The sequence below is a fragment of the Brachionichthys hirsutus genome, unplaced genomic scaffold (assembly GCF_040956055.1).
Source record: "Brachionichthys hirsutus isolate HB-005 unplaced genomic scaffold, CSIRO-AGI_Bhir_v1 contig_202, whole genome shotgun sequence".
NCBI classification, from domain to species: domain Eukaryota; kingdom Metazoa; phylum Chordata; class Actinopteri; order Lophiiformes; family Brachionichthyidae; genus Brachionichthys; species Brachionichthys hirsutus.
Window position 1 is genome coordinate 856,937 of NW_027180319.1, and position 25,637 is coordinate 882,573.

General features: G+C 38.3%; 1 protein-coding gene across 1 annotated transcript; it reads right to left on the bottom strand.

Moving 5' to 3' along the window:
* LOC137912611 (leucine zipper protein 2-like) lies at window positions 1-23,360 on the bottom strand (the record flags this gene model as incomplete). Its single annotated transcript, XM_068756747.1, has 7 exons — window positions 1-108; window positions 3,592-3,666; window positions 6,405-6,509; window positions 12,479-12,646; window positions 13,902-13,976; window positions 17,393-17,455; window positions 23,298-23,360. Coding segments are annotated over 7 exons (657 nt in total), but the record flags the coding sequence as incomplete, so codon positions are not given.
* Window positions 23,361-25,637: the final 2,277 nt, after the last annotated feature.

Sequence of the window (25,637 nt, forward strand, 5' to 3'; positions counted from 1 at the left end):
TCAGTTGTATCCATGTGCCTTTGTCTTTTCGCTGTTCCCTCCCTCTGCTTCCTCCTTGTCATCCGAGGGCTTTGTGTTGAATTCTCCCGTCTGTGCTTGGCTCCTTTGCTGTTAGGTTCAAAAGATAAAGAATCCTAATGAGCAAGTAGGACATACACATATTCCACAGTAGACATGTGGTGATTTTTAATTTGAGCAGGAAATGCTGATTTTCAATGATCCTGGGGTGAAGGAAAAAAATAATATTGTGTTATCTCCCGACAATAGGCATGGTACTACAGGGTGTATTAATCAGACAGATCTGCACACAAAAGACAACAACAACAACTACAATCTGTAGTTTCCATGGTATTTATTGGTTTGAGGGATAAGTAGGTGTAGCCCACCTTTACCTACTGTATGAGGTAAGGGCTCCCTAGGAACAAAAAAATATATAACATTTTAGGTTTTAAAATAAAACCTAAAAGAGCAGAGTTAGCAAATACAAATAAAATAAATAAATGAATACATGAAAGATCAATTTTAAAACAAGCCTGCAAACAAAATAAGACAAACACATGAACAGAATTGTGAGAAATTAGATTTAAAGCTTAGATAAGAAAGAATGCCACAAAAGGACAACATTTTCTAAGTTGTAAGTACAAAGAATTACTGGGTTTGTTTTTTGTTTGAAAAATCTGTTTTAAAGACTGACATTTGAATATGCATGTCGACCTTGGATGTTAAATAATTTGAATCGCTGACTTTGAGTAGGGAGCATCAGGCACCAGAGTCCCGCTGATGCTTATATTCTAGCTATCGAAGCAATAAGCTGCATGTCCAGTTGGGAATGAATGCAATTAGCTACCTGATGAGATGGAAAACTAAGGAGACCCAGTCTGATAGCAGCAAACAGGCAGGCTTGCATCAAATCCCCCTCCAGTTTAAAGAAAATAATTTTATTTAATTGCATATTTTGTATAATGTTAATCCTTTTTTTGCCATGTTTAAGCACTGCACACAGGCACAATACAACAATTCACCAAGCAAAGCATCTGTTTTGTGTTTACCAATGTCACTTTGGAGAATGCCTTTAGGCTTGCTGGCTGCTTGTGAATCATTATAACATAACTATAACCCACAGTGGGTTATAGTTCTATTACCTGGCTTAAAGCAATAGCAATAAAAACAGATCATATTCATAAAAATAAAAACAACAATTGCTTTAACTCGAATTTTAAACTAAACATTACATTTTATCTCACTATTTGGCAGCTATGTAATTGCAAAATATTGACTATTACTTTTTCAATCTGATTATGATCTGCGGTTGATTTGGGTCTGTACTCTTAGGGCTTTTCCCATTTGCACTATTTGCAGTGTCAAATCAAATGATGCCATGCTAATTTGTATTTCCATTACTAGTTCAGCATCAACTTTTGCAAAGCTGTGTGCAGCTGTGCCTGAGATAGGCAATCTCCAGAGAGGGGCCAAAGCGCCCCAGGCCACCTCTAAGTGGGTTGCGGTGACATCTTCCTGATTGCAGCCAACTTGTGAAGGCCTGTTTTGCACTCCACAAACAATCTTATGTTCCAAGATTCGGGTCACTAATATGGGACTCCTAACTGAGTCTCATGAAGTTTGGTTCATGCACTCCTGCACTTTGAGATTTTTTTATTTTTCTGTTTCGTCATGTCATTCAGCAGTGCACTGTGATAGCAAACCAATGGGTGAGAAATTACAATTGTTTGTCTTCCATTTTACAGCCGCTTGATGAGCAGATCAGCCTGCTTCTTTTAAATTATATTGTTTAAGCAAGTTATTATTGAGTTATCAGCTCAACATAAGTCACCAGTCAAAGATACACCTTCAAGCAGGAAGCACCTTTTGTAATGAATATGCAAGTCCCTGCTGTGCTGAGTTGATACACACTGTCAAACCGAGTAAAAGACAAGCAAGAACAACTCTCTTCCATCTGTAGGCAAGCCATCAACTTGATGTACTTTGAGCCACTTACTTTAATGTGGGTTTGAGATTTTCTTTCTGTTTCTTATGACCAAAAAAAGAAAACTTCCACATGAAAATCCAAACGTGTTTGTGGATTTCTATAAAACATGTCAGGAGCAGCAACATCCACAGTCAAATTAATATGAGACAAACATACAATGTACAGTATGTTTTCACTGCTCCTGCATACAGGAGGGTCGTCGATTTACGACCACGATTGGTTCCGAGGGTGTCGTTGTAATCCGACATGGTCGTAAGCCGGCCCACATTAAATCACCGTATCTATATTATGGACACAGGACCAAATGTACGTAGTAACAATATGCACAGTGCTTCTCGGGTAGAGGAAGTTCGGTTTGCTTTAGAAAATAGAGTGCGAATGTAGAACCAAAGCAAGTGATAAAAGCAACAATGTTGCGACTTTCAGCTCCAATCGAACCGGAGTTTGCTTGGTCAAGAGTGAAATTGACTTCAAGTTGAAGTTTTGGAAACAGGTGTGGAAACATGACCGAGCCAGAGCATTTCCAAAAGTGCAGGTATTTTTGCATGTTCCTGGTTCGGAATCACTGACTCACAGCTGTTGGACTCTCAAATAAGCTCTGCTACAACACAAACCAGTGAAGTCAAATCAACCCATTTGTAGAGAACATGTTCGGATTCTCTTCATATTCTTGGGTAAATAATCTAGAGGTGTCTAAAAATGGATCACTGCCAAATGGTTCCACAGTTCCACAGCATCACACTGCATTGAAATGAGATGCATTGTTTCTCTGTACCATCATCCCCTGCCAAACAGATGTGACTGAAATCAATAACAGTACGGTGGCAGTAACGAAAAGGTATTGACAGGACATTGAATTCGATGATAGTTTAGGTGACATTAACACACTGTGAATTATGTCTTCATAGATTGGTTGGCTTCTTTAAGGATTGTGATGTAGAAGTTTGTCATCCCATGAGTCTGCATTGTCCTTTCTGTTTAGTTTCACACTGAGATTGGCATAGTCAGATCGAGCTACTTATGTCCTTTTAGCATTTTACCATCCAGTTCCATACAACATGGTGGGATTAGGGGGGGTTCATCCCGCTTAGAGTAGCTCTCATATCTTGAAATCAGAAGTTTCTCAACTTCTTAGTGAACCATATCTTAGCCTACAGTAGTTTCTTCACAAACCACAAGCTTGACGACCACTGGACCACCACAACACATTAAATGCAATGCTCATTGTTGAAGATGCATACAGTCGGAACCTCTGTATATTCTATGTGTTCATTTTAAATATACATAATTACGAGAGCCTACGGATACAGACGAGACAAACCAATACCACCAGATACGCTTAGGAACAATGTACAAACAATACATTGCAACTATGTTTGCTGACTGTATATATTACTATATATTATATTTGTATTATATTATCACAATCAAAATAGATATAGAGAAAACCACCTACTCTTCTCTGTGAGACACATTAACCCTTATCACCTAATTAGCAATGTTCTGTGGTGCCAATGAAGAACAAGACTTCCCCACAGCAACAAGAGTAAATTCTTAAATGTCTGCATCCACATCATTTACATATACATTTGAATGAGGCTCACCTGCTGTGGCTGCGTTAGCTTTTTACTGTCTGGGGCCGATTCCTCCGTCTGATTCTGAAAGCAGTCGTCCCTGGCCTATAAAAGGAGGGGGAACATATCTGAGTGCAGTGCGGTGCATGCTGGGGAATTTTAGAGATGCATGAGCTGAATAGACTCATACAAGTAATATGCGTCTTTAATTTTCACAAAAGAGCTAAATGACGTTCAGTTAGCATCATTTAGAAACATAGAACCATTGAATTATATCTCATATTTATTCTCTGAAATAAACGGGAATCAAATATAATTTGTAATTACAGTAATCTAGTATTGAATTAAAAATAATCACAGAATATTTACAGAAAATAAGAATGCATCGTAGTTCTACTAGATTTATTGCATGAGGTTAAAAGCATGTCAATAATTCCTTGTTGTTTTAAATGCAAATGTAAATGTAAATGTACTCTATGTAATGATATTGCTACTATGTTAGCATTGCACAGGATAAAGACTAAAGACCACATTTACATTTGTGATTATCTCTTATGCATAAAGTGATCAGCTTGAAACACCTGTTTAGACAGGAATGCGTGACTTTATCTAATAAAATGAAGACAGGAATTACTATTAATGTCTGGATGCTTCACATCACCTTGAGATGATCTATCTATAGCCTAATGCATGAAATATATATTCAAATAGTTAAGCGTGGGTTGTATCTGTCCTATGCCTTTGTTCAACAGCTAACAATCACATTTCATTTTGAAATTGACTGCCAGCTATCAAAGTTCATACAACGTGTTATCCTCATTTCCTTCTACGCTGCGGCCACAGGAGAGCGAGGCGAGGTGGGCTCCAGAGTAAACAATATATCTGGCTCTCTGTTCCCCCCCCCCCCCCCAAAATTATAGTATCAATTTAGAGAGCTGTTAACATGATTTAGGGGGGCTTGTCCAGGGGACACCCTGGACAAGCCGCCAGTTCATCGCAGGGCAACACAGAGACATACAACCAGCCACACACACAGTCACACCTACGGACAATTTAGCATCATGTTTCTGGTGGTGGGAGGAAGCCGGAGAACCCGGAGAGAACCCACGCAGACACGGGGAGAACATGCAAACTCCTCACAGAATGGGCACATGACGAACCCGCGACCATCTCGCTGTGAGGCAACAGTGCTTACCACTACGCCACCGAGCCGCCTCCTGATAAACACTTGTCAGAAATCCTGATTGACTCTGTTCACATCCCCGACACGCCTCAAATCCTCTTGGTTTTACAGAGTATGAGATACTCAGTGTGAGCCCCCTTGATAGCTGCCTGCTCATAGTTGCTTGGATTTTAAAGAAGCAAGTCTGTGACTATAAGGCACTAAAGTCCTTTGCAAAATAATCTGACTGGGTCAGTAGCTCCTGAGCGAGGGACTCAGCTTCAAACGTTCCAGTGAAGACCATTGATGTAAGACCATGCTTTCACTGGGAGGGTGCAGTTGGGAATGAAAAGCTCAGTGACTGTGGACATCCTGTCCACTGCAGTGTTGAATTTAACAATGGGACAATGCAATATGTTTATGATTTATTTCTTGCCTAACGTTAAATCCTCACAGCACCAGCTGATAACTCAAAATCATTTGTTTTACCTCACTGACAATCCAAAACCCAAAGACATTAAAGTTAACAGGTCAAAGTAAAAGAAAAGCTGATAATGCCTTATATTTGAAAGGCTGGTATGTAAGTGTATTTTATTACATAAATAGATATTAAAAATAAAATGATGAAACAGCTCTTAAATGTTATAATAGTGTTTCCAGGCTCTGTTTCATCAAGAACTAGTAATAACTGTTTGTAATATATCAGTGTTTTTTAAAAATTATCATCTGATTTTTCTTTTCGTAAGAAACAGGAAAAAGTGAGAAATTACTAACATGTTCTCTAATTGAATGAGCTGATGGATTCAGTTTTTGCCTTGATTGGTTTCACTTGTCGCTTGTTGCCTCTCTGTTACCCTCCCTGGGGTATTCAGTTCTGTTCTCCCTTCTCGGTTAGTTTAATATCCTTGTGTTGAGCTTTGGAGTCTGACCTTGGTAGTGTTTTCTCTCTCTGGTGGATTACTGGATTGATTTTTACCAAACTGGACCCTCATCTGAAGAAGTTTTTTTATTTTTTTGCTTTGAGCTTGAGTGGCGTCTATAAAAATATCTGCTATTTACAACCTGTGATGTACCATATACTTAATTTTGAAATATTGATTTAATGCACGTATCAAAGCTTGCAGGGTTTGTCACTTAATTAAAAGTTTATGTGATAAAAAAAATAGACAGTAAATCATCACAACTGCATAATTTCCGGGTCTGGGAATGAAGATCAATTGTATTATTGGTTGTGTTTTCATTTATGATGTGCTTCTTGAGACTCTCTCCGTGTGTCCCAGTAAATAAAAGCATTTTAACATAATCCTTTGTTCAATCTTCACATGCCTGAAGTGAGCCCAAAGACTTTCCTTGTTTACAGTTGACCTATCTAACTTCCAGTGCATCTGCAATTCACCTGGACTTTCCTACTTTGTTTTATTCACTGATAGACCAGACACGAGAGAACAAATCCAATGAGGAAGAGTGCAACAAATTACAACTGTTTAAGTTGAGTTGGATACAAGTTAATAACTAAATGTAAATGTATCATCTAGAAATTGTTTCAGTAAATTTTCCAATTAATGGATGTAATAAAGGCACTTAAAGAAAAAATATGTTGTTTGATGTCTGTAAAAGGATCCCAGCATCAGTGAACAGGTCATATGTAAAATATTACAGATGAATTAATTCGAAGGCTCACCTTTTCAGTTTGGCACGCTTTAACTCCAGCAGCCTCTCTGTCTCTTTCTCCCATGTTTGCAGGTGATTTGGTGGCTCTGACAATTCTCTGAAGTTTAGACAGATCCTACAGAAAGAAAGAGAGATTTTAAATTTCGGTACACTTCATACACTGCGGGGCCACACAGAGACAAAAAACAATTCACGCAAACACTACGGAAAATTTAGAGTAACTGAAATTGCATATTTTTGGAGGAAGGAAACTGCAGAACCCAGAGAAAATCTATGCAGAAGGATTCGAACCCGGAACCTAACCACCATGCAATGCCGCCTTTGTGAAAAACCATCTCCGGGATAATCAATGTGACTTTGACCAAGTTGCAGTTCATCATAATCAACTTGGGTTGGGTCACTTTCAATGACATGTACTGGTAGTTCTTTAGATAATTTTTATCAAGCATAAATGCAGGTTTAAAATAAGTGGATACCCCCCCTCCCCCCCCAAAAAAAACAATTAAAAAATATCAATGGAGATTCTTCGCCTTCAAGTTTCTGCAATCAGCCTTCTCCAAACTTGTGTGTATGTGTTGTATGATGTTTTCATTAACAGGCCTGAGTACAGCAGCTGCCTTCTGATTGACCCTTTTGCAGAGACAACATTGATTATTTGAAGGCAGCTCAAATTCTCACTCACAATGAGGTCCAAACTTTTAACAAATCCAGGTCATTCAAAAGTCATCTACTTGAATTGGGAACAATCTATTGTTGGTAATTACAATGCTGATCTACTGGTTCGTGTCTGAGCATCGTTTAACTGTTTAATTAACAGATTACAGTGGCAGAAATTGAAACAATTGTGTGTGTGATACAGAACTCATATAGTAGATACTCCTACGAAAGTGAGTCTGCTGCACAAGACTATTTCACAGTTTCTTCTGTAAGTGGGTCAAAAGTGGTCTCTGGAGAGCAGAAAGATGGTATTCAAGATGAACACAAGCATTCTTAACCTGTCACGATCAAACTCTATTCTTACACTGTCAGCTGAAACAACCTCATTTTTTTAGGCATGTTCAGTACAGCTGGCTTTTGTCATGGAAGTGGCCCCTTCTGGGCATACTTTTCATGCATTATTTCTTAACTCCTGACAGTATTTCTCTAAAATACACAACAGAAAAGACAAAGGAAGACATTGGTCTCTATGAGGCCAGTTATAGTACAAACTATACGAGAAGTTTGAAGTTCTGGCATTTGTTATTTTCAGGGAATATTTCTTTGTGCATTACATTTATATAAGAATATGATATAATCAATAAGAAGAACTTTTTTTAAAATGCATTTTACCCCCTCCAAGGAGGTTATGTTTTTGGCAGCGTTTATCTGTGTTGGCAGCATCACTCAAAAAGGTATGGATGGATCTTGATGAAATTTTCAGAAAATATTGGGAATGTTACCAGGATCAGATGATTAAATGTTGGTGATGATCCAGAAGGCATCGCAGATTATGGATCACTTTTACATTTTCTGTAACATTGAAGTCAATGGAGTTTCAAAATTTGTTCCTCAATATCTCAGTTGATTATTAACCAATGCCTATGGAATTTGACAGTCATGTAGGGTGGGGACATTTATCTCACCACATTCCATCCAGATTGGATACGGATTTTGGATATTATTGAGATCTTTCAAAAAGTGGGAGTACACGCGTTTTGGCCTACTGTGCATCAACAGATTTGTTATATCTTCAATACATGAAGGGACAGATCCAGTTGAAAACTGGGTTAATTTTCACAAAAAAACGATTTTGTTTTTGGACACGATAATCTCTCATATTACCCTCCACAAAGGAGGTTCTGTTTTTCCTGACCTTTACCAAGACACTGTGGAATTAGTAGAAGGCAAACAGATTTGTTGTATCATCAAAAGCTATGGATCTAGATCCAGAAGAATCTGCCATTACTGAAAGTGTGCTTTTTTCTTTATAACTTCTAAACTAATAATTATATCAATGTGAATACAATGGCTAAAGGTTTGTTTGCATGGTTAATGAATCTAAAAATATAGATCAAATAAATGTAGGGCCATTATTTTTGGTGTAAATCACAATACAGGGAGACTGAGGTGCTTGGCGGAGGTCTGCGCTCTCCAAGTCCTTTTCTCGTTCTCAAACCTAACTTTTTTATCTTTAACTGAGAATTAGATAAAGTAAAATATGGAATGTCTATTAAGTGGAAGTTCCTTCAGTGGACATTAGAGTGTGACTTCTCATATTTGAATGCAATTCTATCATCCAAATTTATCATACCATACCTTCCTACTTCAACCACCTACTATCACCTCTTTGCATGGGAGAGATGAATATCCTGTTGATTTCGGTATAAAAGGAAACAATCACAAAGTAAATAGGAGGTGCTGAGAGCAGAGACATGGAAATTTCTCCACCGGCACAGCACTCTGATCTTCTGAGACTTCATCTCCCGTTGCTCTGATAACAATTGCATACTATCGGACTGTATGAGAGTATTGGCTCTCTACCCGAGACTCTTAAATATGAAGCAACTTGCACTCCAATCGTGCTGATCTCTGCATCCTCACACTAATGAATCTTTCACCAGCAGCTTTGTGTGTGCACGGGAGGGGGACGTTTTCCAGAGCTTAAGGCCATTATGTTAACTCTAACTATGAGCATGACGCTCAGAGCGTTGTCAAAATGGTCTGCACTTAGCCCCTTTTGTATTGGAAAAAAAGGCAGGTTTTACTCTAAGTGTGGTCAATAAACTGTAATGTATGTCTTATCAAGCAGTGAGTGTATGAAGGCTGCCTCTACATGTTAAAGGCCTCAAAGCGCTTTGTTTTGTTTTCCTCCTGACTGGTGGCGGTGTCATCTAACCTGCTGTGTGGAAAATAATTGCCTTATGATTACCAACAATAATTAGCATATGATTAGCCATGCATTTATGAGAAATATTAGCATGTGTAACAAAATGCATTCAGCAACAGTTCACTTATACAAATATGTCAGGTTGAAAACTGCGCAACATGAAAGTCTTCCCTGCTGTCGGTGGGTATAATGAGGAACACCTTGTTGTGATGAACGAACAAAGTTCCCGACGTTTGTGTTTCTGCCCCTGAATTTTCAACTTCTCCTCCACCATTGTGTTGTTGTTTTTTTTGCTACATAATTAGAAATAAATTTGACAGTGATTTGAATGAAATTTGACCCCCCCTCACCTTGCACAGAAAAAGTTTGGCATCGGGAGCACCTCGGTAATCTTTACAGTGAAGGCATGCTCTGATTTATCAGACAGCCTGTCAAAGCGTAACGCAGCTACAGGAGATAATGAAGCCAGCAATGGCTCACAGGTGGAGGGCTGCTATTTGTATGCTAATGAGGTGGGAAGTATAAACTTCATTAGCATAGAAAAATCTACCCACATCTATGTCGGGTTTCCGTTGCTTGTCTTTTGTCTGCTTTTCCCACATGCTTGGATTTATTTGGCTCTGAGTAATGAAGGGAAGATGACAGGAAAATACATGCTTGTCATAATGGGATCAGCTTGATTCTCTGCTTACAACAACGATAGTTTAAATTCAGACAAAGCGTCAATTATTGGATACTTAGTATGACTATGGCATGGAGGGTTATAGTGGAGCATGATAAGAAATAAACAAAACAAAAATAAAAATATCATCAGCATGTCAAATCTTGTAGGCACTCATGAAAGAAGCACAAAGTAAATTGTGACAGCTTTGAGGAGAGAAAAGCCTCTTAAAGGCAGAATTGCTCACCAGGATCAGGGCAGATAAGCCACTGCAGTGCTGTGGCTGACTCAATGATTTAAAAGTGACTGCAGTGACTGCTTTTTAGAAATCAGAATGAACACAAGCTCTGACTGCGGCTGACTCTTTGACAGAGGGAAACATAATGGTGGGTGCTTTGAAGTATGTTTTCATGAAACAAAAGTGCTTGTATATATTTTTATTATTATTATTATTGGTGCATAGAGTCACATTGAAATGTCACTTTGAATCAGTCAGTATTGACAAGAACAACAAGTCATATTGGCAGCGTAAGCACAATACCTACCCTGAAGGCATAACCATTTTAATTCCAATGAGTCCTCTGGACAGTAATCGTTTCTTTGGCCTAAAGGGGATTAAATACTGAGCCCTTACTTGAGTCGACTTTAACATTGACTATGATAGGTTCCAAACAAAGACTTTGTCACACTGAGTTTGCAATTTCATGCTAGTTTTCAGTTTAAAATTTTAAGTCCAGTATACCAAATTATCCGTATTGCCCAAATTGAATAGGGCTTTACTTCCAAAGCAACCACACAAAATAATTTTGAAAAGAGGGGCATACATGATTTAGATTGTTGCTTTAGACAGATTATTATTCTGGACAACCTCTGAAATCCTTCTTTATTTTCTTTGTGCCCAACTATTATATCTATTTCTAATTATTTCTGGGTTGGGTTTCTCTGGTGAGCTGTGGCCTTTTTATACAGAGGTAATAATCAGTCGGAACATATTACATGATGTTACCAAGCTGGGAATAGGTGTGAAATTAATTTTATTTTTAAACAATTTATAGAGAGTGAAAGAAAAAAGAAAAACAGCAATCTGTGTTGTCTCATCTGGGAATACAAAAAGAAAGTTCTACAATAAAAGAGGTTAATTCAATAAACCTTCCATTTTTCCTTTCTTAAACATCTTTATTTTAATCCTAATGCATTGCCAAATTGTATTTTTCAGAACCTCTAATTTCCATTACTGATATTTGGGCATGTCAGAGCAGGAAAGTCATAGGTATAATTAATAAGAATGATAAGTTCTGCACCGGATTAAACTTTTGACTGTTCCAGGGCACCAGAATTTTGCATGTTGACTCTCTAATGTGTTGCTAATAAATGATTAAGTCATTTGCTAAATCCATTAATTACGCGGGTGATTTTGCTGCTAAGACGCGTTAGACATGTCTGCTGTTTAAAAAAGCCAATCAGTCAAGCTTCAGGTGAAATCAAAGGCTCCAGGAATTTATTACACACTCAGTCTGCATTGTTTATTTTAGGCCACAATAAAAGAAGAGGCATTGGGAAAAATCTTTCAAAGATGTAATCAGAATGATTTCCAAAATGACATGTATCCACGAAATGTGTTGCTGTCAATATGCTGATTACAGCCACAGTAAATGCTCACTAATGACATTATTACATAGTCAAAAACAACTCTTGTTAGGCGAAGCAGTGACATTTAACACAGTTCGACAATTATGATGAAATTGCAATAACTTAAAAAAAAGAAAAGAAAATTCTCCAAAACTTTACAGTGGCCATTTCGTTTATGAGTCATTATATAATTTATATCCTAACAAAAATAATAATAATTGCAAGCTAATTTGTTTGTTGAGTATAAATATTATTCTGTCTTAGATTTGATACTGCAATGTTAAGATAAAGAAAACAACGCCTTAACAATCATGAAATTACTAAAGATAAATATGACCTCTGCAGTATGCCTAAGGTTTAATGCAGCCTCAGTGGTAGCACTGGTAGTGTCTCCCTTGAGCTGGTCCCAAGCCCGGATAAATGAAGAGGGATGTGGCAGGAATGGCATCTGGCGTAAATATTGCCAGAATTAAGCTAGAAGGTTGATTTACTATGGCGACCCCTGACGGGTCAAGAAAGAAGAAGAGGAAGAGGAGGAGGAGGAAGAAGAAGAAGAAGAACAATATGCCTAAGGTTTTGTTTTATAAATGTGTTTTTTTTCTCAGCCATTTGTAAAACAGAATAGAGATTTTAGACTATTTTCAAAGTGACTATTTTTCATGATTAAAAACACTACATAATTACATAAATGTTAGACATAAATGCTTTGTTTGACTACTTTGTGAAACACATGCTGAGCTCAGACAGTAATATATACAGTTAGTCCAGGAACAGCTGGGCCTCATATGCAGCAGATATATGGAAGATTGGGCATGTCAGATTGATTCATTTAGATATGCAGAAAAAAAGGTTGGATATTTACAACAACAAAGGCCTTTCTTTAGATAAATATGAAAATAAATCAGTGCTGAGTAGAATAGTCAATTACCTTAGCATGTGGCTGCTGAAAGGTGACTCTGGAGCTGTTGATGAGTGATGGATATCTGTACAAGTGGGAAGGGGAGGTGGGAAATCTGTGACTGATGCTGGGTTGGTTATGCAGGACTGCTGAGAAGCAGATGTGAACTGTGTCCTTCAGCGCCTTAATCTGAGAGTCCTGTCCCAAAATAAAAGTTACACATGTAAAAGATATTTGAGTCACAATATCATTCTTCCGTCTATCCATCCAGAAAAACAAGAAAACTGGAAGTTAGAATTCACTCTAAAATCAAATATTTTGAGACATATGTTCCCCCTGGGAACTAAATGGCAATTTCCTTGTAGAAAGAAAGAAGAAGAAAAATCACAATGGCAAATCAAATTACTGAAGATAATCTTTGCTGTGAGTAGTTTCATGCAGGGACTATTTTCTTTCCCTGTCACTGCCCAAATGGAAACATCCATCTACTCAATGGTGAGAAGCCAGCTAATAAATAACCATGTCAATATTAAAGTTTTATTTCCTGTATGTAGCTCTACTATTTTGGCATCAACTCTGATGAGGTTCCAAAAACCCTGAGTAGGTAGCAAAATGTCAATATGACATTTGACATCGGAAACTGTAGACCATTGACCATAATAAATAGTTATTATGTCGTAGAAAATAACTGAAAAATGCTGGCTTCAAGATCCGGGTCAAACAGAGGGAGACCCACTCAGTGGAAGTATGGCTTAAAGCCCCCGCATCTGTGTGAGGATGTATAAACTGTTCACAACAACACCTCTCGATTGTTTCAGTAAATTAATCACTTCTGGAAAGAGATAATATTTTTTATTGTTTTTTTTTAAATTTGCACAATGATCACCACAAGTCATGTACTACGGAGCCCCTTTAAAGGACGTTACTAAGAACTCACCAGAGTAAAGCAAAAGTGGAAAAGTGATAAAGGATAATTTATGTCAAATCAATAGCAATGGACAGATTTTGTGATGGCTTCTGATGACAAATCTCCTGAGCTGAGCACAAGAGTTACCTCTTGTCCGAATCAGTGGTTTTTTCTTCCCATGCATTTAAACTCATATAACTTGCCTCCAGTGACAGTGTGTCAATAAACCCACATAAAAATAACATACCTCATGAATGAAAGCTGCTGCATATGCTTACCCTGCCACAGCTGAACATATTGAAAATGCATCCACCATAAAGAGAAAATTGCCATGAAGGTATTTATGGTTTATTCTACTTTAATACAAAACCTGCATCCTCTAAAGGCACTCTTTAATACAGGCATTTATGTGGATTAATATTCAAACTTGTACTTTATTCACTGAATAATTTAGATGGCATTACTCTATTCACAGCACTGCAGGGTTAATTGGATGAGACAAACACATCACAGCTTCAACAGCAGATATAAATAAAATGCATTCACCTTGTCCAGTGCAGTCTTCTCTAGTTCTTCTTTAGCTATAGTTAACTTGTGCTCCAGGTCCATCAGCTGTTGCCCCTGCAGGATGACATCACATCTGCATCATTTTTTCACCTGCATCATACACACAAAGCATTTTCCATCTTCATCTCATACCCGCAATCAGCAATATCATGAACAACTATCAATAGAACAAAGAATAAAGACTCCTCGTTATCATTTTGACGATCTTCATTTTGTTACGACTTTTAAAATGACTATTGTGACACCTCACACACATTCATGCACATTGATTGAGCACTAAAGCTCACATACGCATTTGGAACTCAATGAATCCTTTGTGTCTTCAAAGAGAAGAAAGCCAGGGCCTCATAAGCCTTCATAATCATAGATGCATTACATTTAGTGATAAAATGCTTTGGTGAATAATATGCTCTATTTCATGAAATGTAGACAAGAGCAGAATCTGGAGGGCATGAGTAAAAGAATAAGCAAAAGTTCATTCAAAGCCACATGGAAAAAGAAATACATGAAAAATCAAATCTGTCTCGAAGAGAGAAGAGAGTTTTAATCTTGAAATTTATGAGAGAAGACCCTGAAACACTGCTGGATTTTCATCCCTTAGCTGCTCAACACGAGCAAAGATATATATATATATTTTTCTCTTGAATGAACCAGTGTGACTTCATATGGAGGTTCAACAGAAGTCCCTCTGAGGAGTATTTTATTATTGATGGGCCTAAATTCATCTGGAAGGGAAAAAAACAACTTGCATTAGAATAATTTGCATTCATCCTGTGGAAAGCTGGCCTTGATGAAGAACTTTTTCTCAGTGCCTTTTACTAGCCTCTCAAAATGATAAACTGCTTGGCTCACATTTTAAAACACCCAAGGTCGGCTAACCCCACAAACAGCATCAACAATCACCGGAATAAAGAGACAAGGGTGATGAGGCTGATTAATGACTTTCACGGGCCTCAGAGACTTATGCAGTACCTGAGTGAGTTTTGTGACACTGTGGGGACACTTTGTATTTGAGCCAATTTCATCTCCTTTTCATCTTGGTTTCTGCAGAGAAAACTGTAATTTCTGTCACTTCTTCTGCCTTCTAATTGGGGTGCCTGAATGTTTGAGATCCTTTTTTCCTGATAGACGAGTGAAACTCAAGGACGAGGCAACAGTCACTGCTGTGGGTCTTCACATAAGCTAAATTAATTGATCTGTCTCTAGGGTCTGTTTTTTTTTTTTTTACATCAATTAAAGTAAGTTACAATTACAATACTTACAATATAAAATATTAATAGTACAGTATTAAAGTCTAAGGAACAGTTATTTAATCTTAAATACAACACCATTGTGCAAATTGTTTTTAGCAAATTACATAAACTGCAAAAAAGTCACTGAAGTATCTATTTTGAAATTGGATAATAAAAGAAAAAACAGATTGATTCAAATGCATTTCATTGGATGATTGCACTGGAATTATTGGCAGCATATGTTGTAATATGAGGTTGTAGTTAGCCAAATAAATTAATTTAGTTTGCTTCAGAGCATCAATGTGAAAAATTGCCAAACCAAATGTTCCAAATGTTTGTGCATTGGATCCAGAAAATAAAAAATCAAAACAGGGCCGAGTGCTGATTTTAAGAAAGTCTGTGTCTGAATAATAATGAGTCTAAACCGTGAGAAGAACGCTGCTCTTACTTTGTGTACAAGTGGATTTAAAGAGTGTGGAGCTTTCCAGTAGAGAAGAACCATTACGTCAATTACATAGAACATCCTCAAGTACGCAGTCCTCGGAGGCCGCTGACCCAGAGGATTTAAGGATGAATGTCTCCAAGTATAGCTCTATACTTCAGCGCTGAGTCCATTACAGAGGTGTGAGGTCAGTGAGGCATCAGTCACTAGACGAGGTACAGATCCGCATCAAGCCATAAATGTTATTGCTGTGTCTTTTCTTTTTTAAACTGAAGGAGAAATTGCTCTGGGGATACATTTAAAACGAGACTGAGAGTAAAGAAGATGTAACGAAACGAATGAGGCTCCCAAAGATGTGGTCTCATAGGAAGACGTGGGATAGGTGCCGTCAGATTCTCTGAAGGCTTCATGTTATGGTTGAGCAAGTGAAGTCTGTCCTTATTTTTAACTTGTCCTTCAAATTGGTAGACTATTAATGGAAAGCTCTCTGGCAAAGAAAATTCTAGCAATACCTGCTTGTATTCTGGTATGTCTGTCACAGTATTTCAAAAACTGCATCCTTTCCTATTTTCTGTGCTTTTGCATTTCTCTTTCAAATGATTTCCAAGATAAAATAATTAGGTTTTGTTTGTTGTTGATTGTATCCCCTCTCTAGTCATATCCGGTCACTTTGTTTTTGTTACCTGTGTGACACTGTGCAGCGAAATGCAGTTTGATATGGTACAGCCATCATAATCAATTGAATTGGTCCCAAGAAAAGGTGCCCTGATTGACATCCTGTCTGTGAGGCTGATGACATTTCAGGATCCTGCTGGGCTTTTGATCACACACACACATACACGCATGCAGAATACTTATGAGATCACAGGCAAAAAGCAGAGGACTCAGCGGGGGTCAGCAGAATGTGAGCCATTTCTCTCTGACCTCCATCTGGACATGTCATCCCCAAAAGATGGGAGGACAAATTGCATGATCCGATTAGCTAGACCCCTCTGAAACTGTAAATTATTTAAGACCATAATATTTCCACATTAAATATTTTGTGACATTGAGCAAAGAAAGAGCGTATTATGTGAGTGACTGAAGCAATTTAGAGACAAGTATTTACGAGCAGGGACACTATAAGCAAGCGAGTCAATGCATCAATCATCTAAGGGCTGGATTGAGAAGGAGGACAGGACAGCAAGGAACTAAATATTCAAGCAGGGGTTATTTATAACATTTGTGCATTTGTCTGACACAGCTTTGGGAATGATGGGACTGAAAGATCAAAACATATATTCAACAAATTACATTATGGTGCATTTGGACAAAAATATAATCTGACATTTGAACGCCTCAAACAAGGCCTCAATCCATGCACCTGTAATTGCCAAAAAACATTACATAAGCACTCGGATCCAAAAACATTTGGCTCTTGTAATACAAAGGGCAGTAGAGAAAGCAATATTTTGACTGTACTTGCAGCTGGAGTGTGTGTGTGACAGGGGGACACTATTTTGGATGCTCATTGTACCACCTGAATTGCAGCAATACTTGGTGTCATCTGTGATTTGTGTCGTGAAGACTCCCTCATGTGATCTAATGCATAATTCTGTGTCAAATTCATCAACCGCTGTCTGCATCATTTATCCGCATACCTCTCCTGACTGAGAAAAAAATGGGATGCATCAGGAAGGGAGGAAACAGACAACACTTAACAATATGGCAATCGAACGTTCAAGGTGGTCTGAAGTACCTGTTTACCTTTTTGTCTGGAGCGACAATATAGATCCCCACCCCCGTGTTGAACTTACCTTAAAAATTAAATCCTTTTTTCCATATCGCAGTTCTTTCAGTTGAGCCTGGATTTTTTTGGACTGCAAGAGGAAGATAAGGACATAAGTGTTAGCTTATTCAAATCGCAAAATTGGTTTTAGATCACATTGTGGGATTCTGCCAGCTGCAGCTTTGAGAGTGTTCCCTGGGCAAAGCTCTGGCTTAAAGGAAGGCTTTTTCCCGGGAGAAAGAAAATATCAAATCTCCCCTTCACTGAACTGCATAGTCTACACAATGATGCAGTCATGCTCTGGCTTCCAGCCCACTGTCCCTCCCACTACTACCACCATCACCACACACTCGTGGGTTCTTACTTACAACACACACACACACACAAACAGAGCAGAACACACACCTATTGCTGCCCCCAAACAGACAGAGTGACCTGCACAGTTTGACATTTCCTCTGCTGCCCTACGACATCAGACACGTGGAACATACAGTATAGTAGACCCTCTTTGCTAGATAGCTTGATTCATTTTCCTATATTAAAGATAAGCACAGATAAAAGAAGGCATATATATGTATATATAGAAGCATACAGAATGAGGTGTCTGAAAAAGAGTAGATAAAAGTATGTTCCTGGACTCTCACTGTCCACATATCAGTATCCTTGGGAAAGACACTGAACCCCAAAATGCCTTGCATGGCAGCATTCACCCACTGGAGTCTGAATGGGTGAATGTGAGGCCTAATTTAAAGCGCTTTGGGCACTGTGAAAGTATAGAAAGTGCTATATAAGTGCAGTCCATTTACTTCAACCTTTATAACTGCATTTTATTTTTGCCTTAGGTCTGAAAATAAGAGAATATTTACATTTCTCGAGTACTATTTAGTTAATAATTGCATTCTTATTTATAGAACAACCAATTTAAATAAAGATTTATTGACAAGTACAATTATTGTAATGCATGGACAGATTTCATTAGTATTGTTTTCCACAAATCTAGAATTTATTTAATGTATTTTGCTTCATCTCCATCGTCATTATGCGTTCTTTCTTCTTACTGCCAAACTTACCACTTGCTTTCTTTGGACACATCACTCATTATAAAGAATATTCAAAAATACAGGGAAAATCACTGAACAAGTGAAGCGTGCTTGGTCATTTAGTGTCAGCATCTAAAATCATGCTCGCATCTCAAAGCAAAATATTGCTCGCCGGCTTGCTCATATCTCAGAACACTTGTACGTACGTCAAAGTAGTCATATATCGAGGTATTACTGTAGTTCTCTTAGATGTTAAGTACGCATTTGTTAAAATCAGTGTTGATGAGGACTGATCCTTGATGCATTAACAGACATAAATGCCTTCCCACATGGTTAACCAGTTGTTGATTGTTCCATTCTATTCAATGACTATTGGCAGAAGATTCAATGGTCAATGGGTGACACGTCCTTTGTGTGAGCAGACCAAGAAAGAATGGAGACATTTATGGACAGATCCTTGCAGTATGGACTTGTGGATTATCAGAATTCTGAATGAGATGATGATGGTGGATGAACAAGCTTTAAAGAATGAGCTTTACCCTGATCACCGCCATTGACACGATGAGAAGCACTCAATGCTACTAACATTACCAAAATGCTTGCCCATTTGATGGCACGCTGCCTGCCATCTACATTATAACCTGGAATTCATCTGTGAGGAAAATACTTCTCCAAGGTGCCAGAATCATTGAAAGTGAGTATTTGTCTACTCAGGACATTCACAAAGACAGAAACCATGGAGAGAACAATAAGGACAAATATATCATCAATTTCTTTGTACATCACATTACAGCATAAGGAACCTTTGTTTTCCTTGCTGCTGCAGAGATGCTGTGATCACTGAAGCCGCTGATAGCCTCAGAACGTTTATGCCCAGAATTTGTGAACAAACGATCTCTGGTCTTTGATGAGGGCATGCGTGAACAGTTGATGTTAACTCTTGCTGCCAGGTTCACCATTTGTAAATTACATACCGTACAATGGCTGCATGGATCTTATTTGGTGTGTATTCATTTGAGAACCAATCAATGCAAAGGCCTCCAGCAAAATGTATTTCTCTGTCAGTATCAATGATTGTCTGTAAAATGATGCATACATCCTGAAGTTACTGTGTGTTAGAGTTAGGTGGGCTGTTCTGCAGCAGCAATCCTGTGATATGGGTTTAACATGCAGTAGATGGACCAGTAGTGATTACACTTTCATACCTTCATGCTTGACCTTGACTGACTACTTCCTCATTTTCTTGGTACATGTAACTACATCTTAGAAATAACTGTATTGTGCAAAGTATTATTTCAAAAATGACTAAATTATTGTATCTTATCTTTAAGCCAATACTGTACTATGCTCTTAGATGTTCTTTAGTAGTTTTCAAGACATTAGTGTCATTAGTGGGGTTTTTTTGTGCATCGTTCGAGTCCATTCACATTCAGATGATCCATCAATATTTTGATGGATCATCTGAGCTGATCACAACTGATAATGGCATGATTACCCTTTGCTCTGGCTTCTCTCACTTCAGGTGGAAGTTCAACTCCCTATTATGTACCCTGGGGAGTTTCTCAAATGTCCTTTAGACTTTTCCATAATGCCCTTTTCTTATCCTTAAAATGCAGGAGCATTACTACGATGCCCTCTGGTCTATCAGTGCCCTAGATTAATTTTTCTTGTTTATAAGCTTGTTCGATTTAAAATGAGTTGGCCTCCATTTTCAGTTTGGTGGTTAATATAGTTCACACAACTTTAGGTCATTCCCACAATTCCTCTGCAAGATCTGGTTATTCCATCATTTACAAAGAGTAATTCACCTATATAGCATATTAACACCATACGCAAAAGTGCTTGACCTACAGAGCCTAAACCTGTTCTGGTATTAGCACATTTGAAAGCGGGGGCAGTAGATTTTTCTGCCATTGCAAAATATATATATATAACTGTAATTCACATTATAATAATTGATGTATTTTGCAATCAGTTCACAAGATGACTTCCAAGCTTAACCTTTGGGATCGATAATCCTGATCATCGATCATTTACACCACGGTTCACTTTAGAAAACAGCATTTATTCAAATAACACATTTTATTAAAGTGTAACCTTTTTCCTACATTTCCGACATGCTTCTCCATTGAAAATGTCCATAAGAGATAACGACACTGCCCATTCACCTGGAAATCAGTCATTATAGGAACTCCTCCTAAATCCAGCCTATTACATTTGATCTGCATGGAAGTTACTTAATGTTTTCAGTTTTAAATATATGTGATAGCTGCAATATAATTAAATGATTAAATGGCATCTCTAATGCCACTCATCCCTGTCCTTCGCTAGAAAGTCTTAACCTTGACTCAAGTTTCTCGATCTGTCAGATGTTCCCCCTGAGGACAACACCATCTGGTTCAGAAGCCTTGCACAGTATTTTTTCCAGTGAACCACATAATAAGCTAAAAGTGAAATTGTGTGTGTGCATATGCATGTGTGCACATGCATGCATGAGTGCGTGTCTGTATGCATACACTAAACAACACATTTGTTGTTCTTAATGAAGCGTGGTTTGGATTATGTTATGAAGTTTACTTGCCATTAGTGTTTTCTTTTGAATTACTGTTGGTTTCTGCAAATGATACAGTAAAAGTTGTAAGTTGGCAAGTTTTCAGCTGTCCAACCACTCATCTGTCAAAGAAATACTGGGGAAGTGTTGTCAGCGTGTAATTTCATTTGAGAAGTGTTCACCACACAACACGGATTAAGAGTGCAAAGCCTGATCATCCAGCTCACATTGCAGGCAAAAGCCAAGCAGAAGTTAAAGCAGCTTTCTAAAAACGATTTCCACACCCAATGACAGATTTTCCAATGTACAATGCAGGAATTGCCAAAGCCAATTTATTCAAAATTACATCGCAAATTCCAAATAAAGGAAAACCATTGTTTGCTCACAAAAATTTTACAAATGTGTCATGTACAAAGAAGCTTACAAAGTTAATGTACGGAAGCTGAAGAGATCTGACCTGATCCGAGTTCTTGGACATGGCTTCAATGTACTGATTTAAGATTAAATTATTATTTTAGTTTTTTTTTTAACTCTTACTCAAATAATGCCCTGAGGAAATCTTTATTGAACACATTTCTAAACCACAACAGTTAATGAAAGGTTTGCGGATACGTGTGTTCTGATTTTGATGTTTGCAATAGGTCCACAGTAAACATTCAAACGTTATGCTCATATATATATTTTATGAATAAAATGTTTTGTCCATTGCTATGCTATGTTTTGCTCTCGTGGCAGTCATTCAACGTTAGCATCCTTTCTGACGATCTACATTGTGATCACAGGTTCAGTCTGCAACATTTCTCCTTTAAACATCCAGGGCCGCATGTTTACTTCAACTCTTATAGTTTCCCAAGGAAATTGAATGTGCCGTAGACAATCATGCCATCATCCCTGCAGCGTTGCAGTATGTTAAACTCTAAAAGCTAGTGGCGTGCCAAGGTTGTACAGATGGAGAATTTGTTGAAAGAAAAAGATCTCTAATTTCCAACATCAATTTTGATAGGAACACAAGAATAATCACAGGATTGGAGTGCACTTCAGGGTTGATTAAAAGCGTAACCCTAGCCCTGGCCAACACCACTGTGGGCTCAAGACAAAACTGATTAACCCCGCCGATCTTCATTCTTTCCTTTTACCAAGTATGTTTTATTACAAAGTTATTCCATTTTTCAACATTTAAATGTATCTGAATTTCCCACCTTAAGGAGCAGTTCCATGACAAAGATGAATTTACAGGAGGGATTTTTTATTTTGTATCTCTGCTGATTTATTCAGTTATGGGTGATGTTCATTCTCTGACCGAGAACCATATACATATTTGCTGGTAAGTGGGTTGCACAATATAATATAGAGGCCATTGGCACACAATATTGTGTCCTGGTACCATTCTGCTTGCTAAAGTTAGCATAAAGGCTAAATTAAACTTGCTGTTGCTTGGAAGCATCTTCATCTTTTCTAAGATGTCTCTCTCATTGGCTAATGAGCATTTAATCCCTAAATCCCCTAAATATACTACGACTGGATCTGTAGGCATGTCACACTGCCAGATTTTCTGCGTTCAGCATCAGGATCATTGGGAAGTTCCAGACGAGTTTTTTTCCTCTGTGGTGTGCATTTGGCTTTAAGCTGTAAGAATCATAATATTTTTCATACACTGTAGCTTGGATACAGGAAATAATTGGAATCGCCCACTGCATAACTTTTGAAACTATGATTACACAGTATCAGCTGCACTCATTCAGGCATGTCATCAGCATGCCTGCAGGACTCGCTGCCATTGAAGATCCTGTATGGCTAAATTACAGCATAAGCGCTGGTCAGCAGGATGGCCAAATCAGCTGTTCACAGCTCCGGCACAGGCTTCACAGAGGCAGTGAACTTGGCGGATCCTGTTGAATGTAACAACTGACGGGAGAGATAAAGTCAGAAAGAGCAAAAGGAAAAGCAAAAATGACACGCTTAAAATGCTCTGAAACTGCTCTCGCTCTAACCCGAGTTTCCCCAGATTGTTCTGTGCAGCCATCACAAAGCTCACTGCTCAAGCAGCGTTGTTTTGTGATTCACCCAGCAGGCAAGTTTGTTTATGTGAGCAGAAAAAGAGAGAGTAGAGGATCATTTATTTTGTTGTTGTTGATGTTATTTTCTAAAATTATTTCAGCTAAAACTATTTTAACTATATGAATAGCAGTTGATAATAAGAACTCTGTGTCTCAGTCATATTTTGCAGTTTGTAGTTTGTTGTCATTTTAATAACATGTGTTTGTAGTATCTCATCATGAGTCACACCTCTTCCATTAACAGCAAATAATTGATAAGTGATAAAGCACATTGAAAGTCCTTACCTCTTCAGCATAGGCATCACAAAGTTTATGCCCTGACAGCAGTTTGTTTTTCAAACTCTTGTTCTGAAATGGAGAAGAGAAAGAAACACATGAAGCCATTGGTCTGTGCCCTATGTTCGAGACAGAATGTTCTCATGCTGTTCGGAATTAAAAAAAAAAAAAAAGAATTACAGTCACGTCAGTGAGTGTAAGTTTCTACAGCAGGGCATTTGGCTGTCGAGGAGCTCTGGCAGCAAGAGTCCGGTTGCCTCATAATTTCTGATGAGACGAGGGAGCGATCAAGAGTGGCCTGTGTGATGATCTGAAAATGTGCTCAGGCTCATGAGGCTCTAAAAGGTTAGAAAGGCGTCTCAGGGCCAGTCCCTCTCAGAACTTTAAACATGGTTTGCAAGGGCCTAAAGTCTTTGACGGGTAGCCAGTTGAGATGTGAAAATGAGTCACAGAGTCTTGCTGTTTGCTGCCAGTTGGGAACATTGTTGCAGTTTCAAAAACAATTTGGAGACCTGGGAGGGATTTTTTCATTTAGAAAGCAATAGAGCAAGGTCACAGATACAGGGAATTAAAAGTGGATATTGGCTTCCTATTCATTTCAGTTCCATTGGAAAGAAGGGACAAATACATTTTAATTAATATATTTGCTTCTGGCTGCAAAGGAAATGTGCATTTTTGCAAGGAGTTCAACATTAATGAACTTTCTCAGCAACTTTGCAGCTGTAACCACTAGCAGTAAAGCGTATGTGGACGTAGACTGTGATTGATGCTGTGCTCGTATTGTGCAATATTGCCCAGGAGCGAGCCAAATAAGAAAGTCGACAGGCATTGAATTTGAAACAACAACAACAACATCCACACAGCAAACCAATAAACTAATTCCCATGTGCATCACATTCTGCATTGCCTACATTCAGCACAAATGTCATGGCAGGGAATAGTCTCATTGACTATCCCCAAATAGTTTATTTTACATTAAATTAATTAGAAGCATTAACAGCTTACAAGAGGTTTTAAAGATATTGAATTGGAAGAAGAAATCCAGATGTTGAAAGCAGGCCTACTCTACTCTCACCGCCTGCTTACAGATACTGCCAACATCCAGTTTCTCAATATAATATCTTTCCCTTTTTGTGAATATCTTCATTTCAGAATCAGGCTCAAACTCAAATACCCATGATGAAACAAGCGTTGTGTCTATAGTAGAGATCCTGCTTCCGAGAGGTAATTTCACAGTAAAAGGTTCCTGTCCACAGGCTTGGTGTTCAAGACCACGGCATCCACACTCTCTAAAGAGAGTCTGAGTAAAATGCACCATGAATTTAAAAGGACGTCAGTGAATGACAGAGGCAAGGATTGTACAGCCACATGAGAATACAACCTGAGGGCAAGTGCAACACATTTGAAGGGAAGGGATTCCCATTTGTCATTGGCAATGATGTTTCAGTAAGATAGGTACAAGGAAGGTTTTACTTAACCCAAAGGACCCACTCAGATCCCAAGATGAGCCAATAACATAGCACAATCCACCTTGACCAATGCTTTACTAAGCCCTAAACGGACTAGAACTGTGCACTCTTCATCGTCAGAGTTCAGAGAAGATCATTGGCAGTGGGTGTTCTCAACTCTGATTCAAAGGAAGACTGGCTGTTGCTCTGTAATATCATATTTTAGTGGAAGAGAACCGCTTGAGGAAAAGTTGTATTATGCAATGGAAAGAATAATGATCTACATTATGCAACATAAAGAAAAAATATCCATGTAAGGTTTTTTTATGAGGCAAAGACCAAGGACAATTTAGATTCACACAAAGAAATACATGTAATGAGAAGCAACTTCATCATAGTAACCAGTAGAGATTCGTTAACCTTGGTCAATGACTCAACAACACATTTAAAACTATTAATTGGTTTATCAATTAACTAATTATCTCTTGCAGAGGTTCCCATCCAGCAGAATTAAAGTGGGACCAAATGCTATTCATCAGCTTCAATTTAAACCAGCCATACTTGAAACCAGTGCCCTGAAGCAGTTGGCAGTCACGGCTCTCATACAGCACACACACACACTCACACGCCATATTATGCTGCATGTAAGAGATGCAGAATGAAATGATGGTGGCTTGAGGGTGGTGCACAGCTCAGCTAGTGCTGCTGTGTTGCTGAGGGTTACCTGGCCAGCAATTCCCTCCATCTACAAAGAACGGACCATAAAACCTCATGAGAATGTTTTCTCTGTTGGAGGCTGACCTGGGACGATCCATATAGAAGATGAGTGGTAGGTTCAGGCAATAAATACTGCATCACCATGCCACAGTATGACATGATGAAAAACCTGTGGGGCGGACAA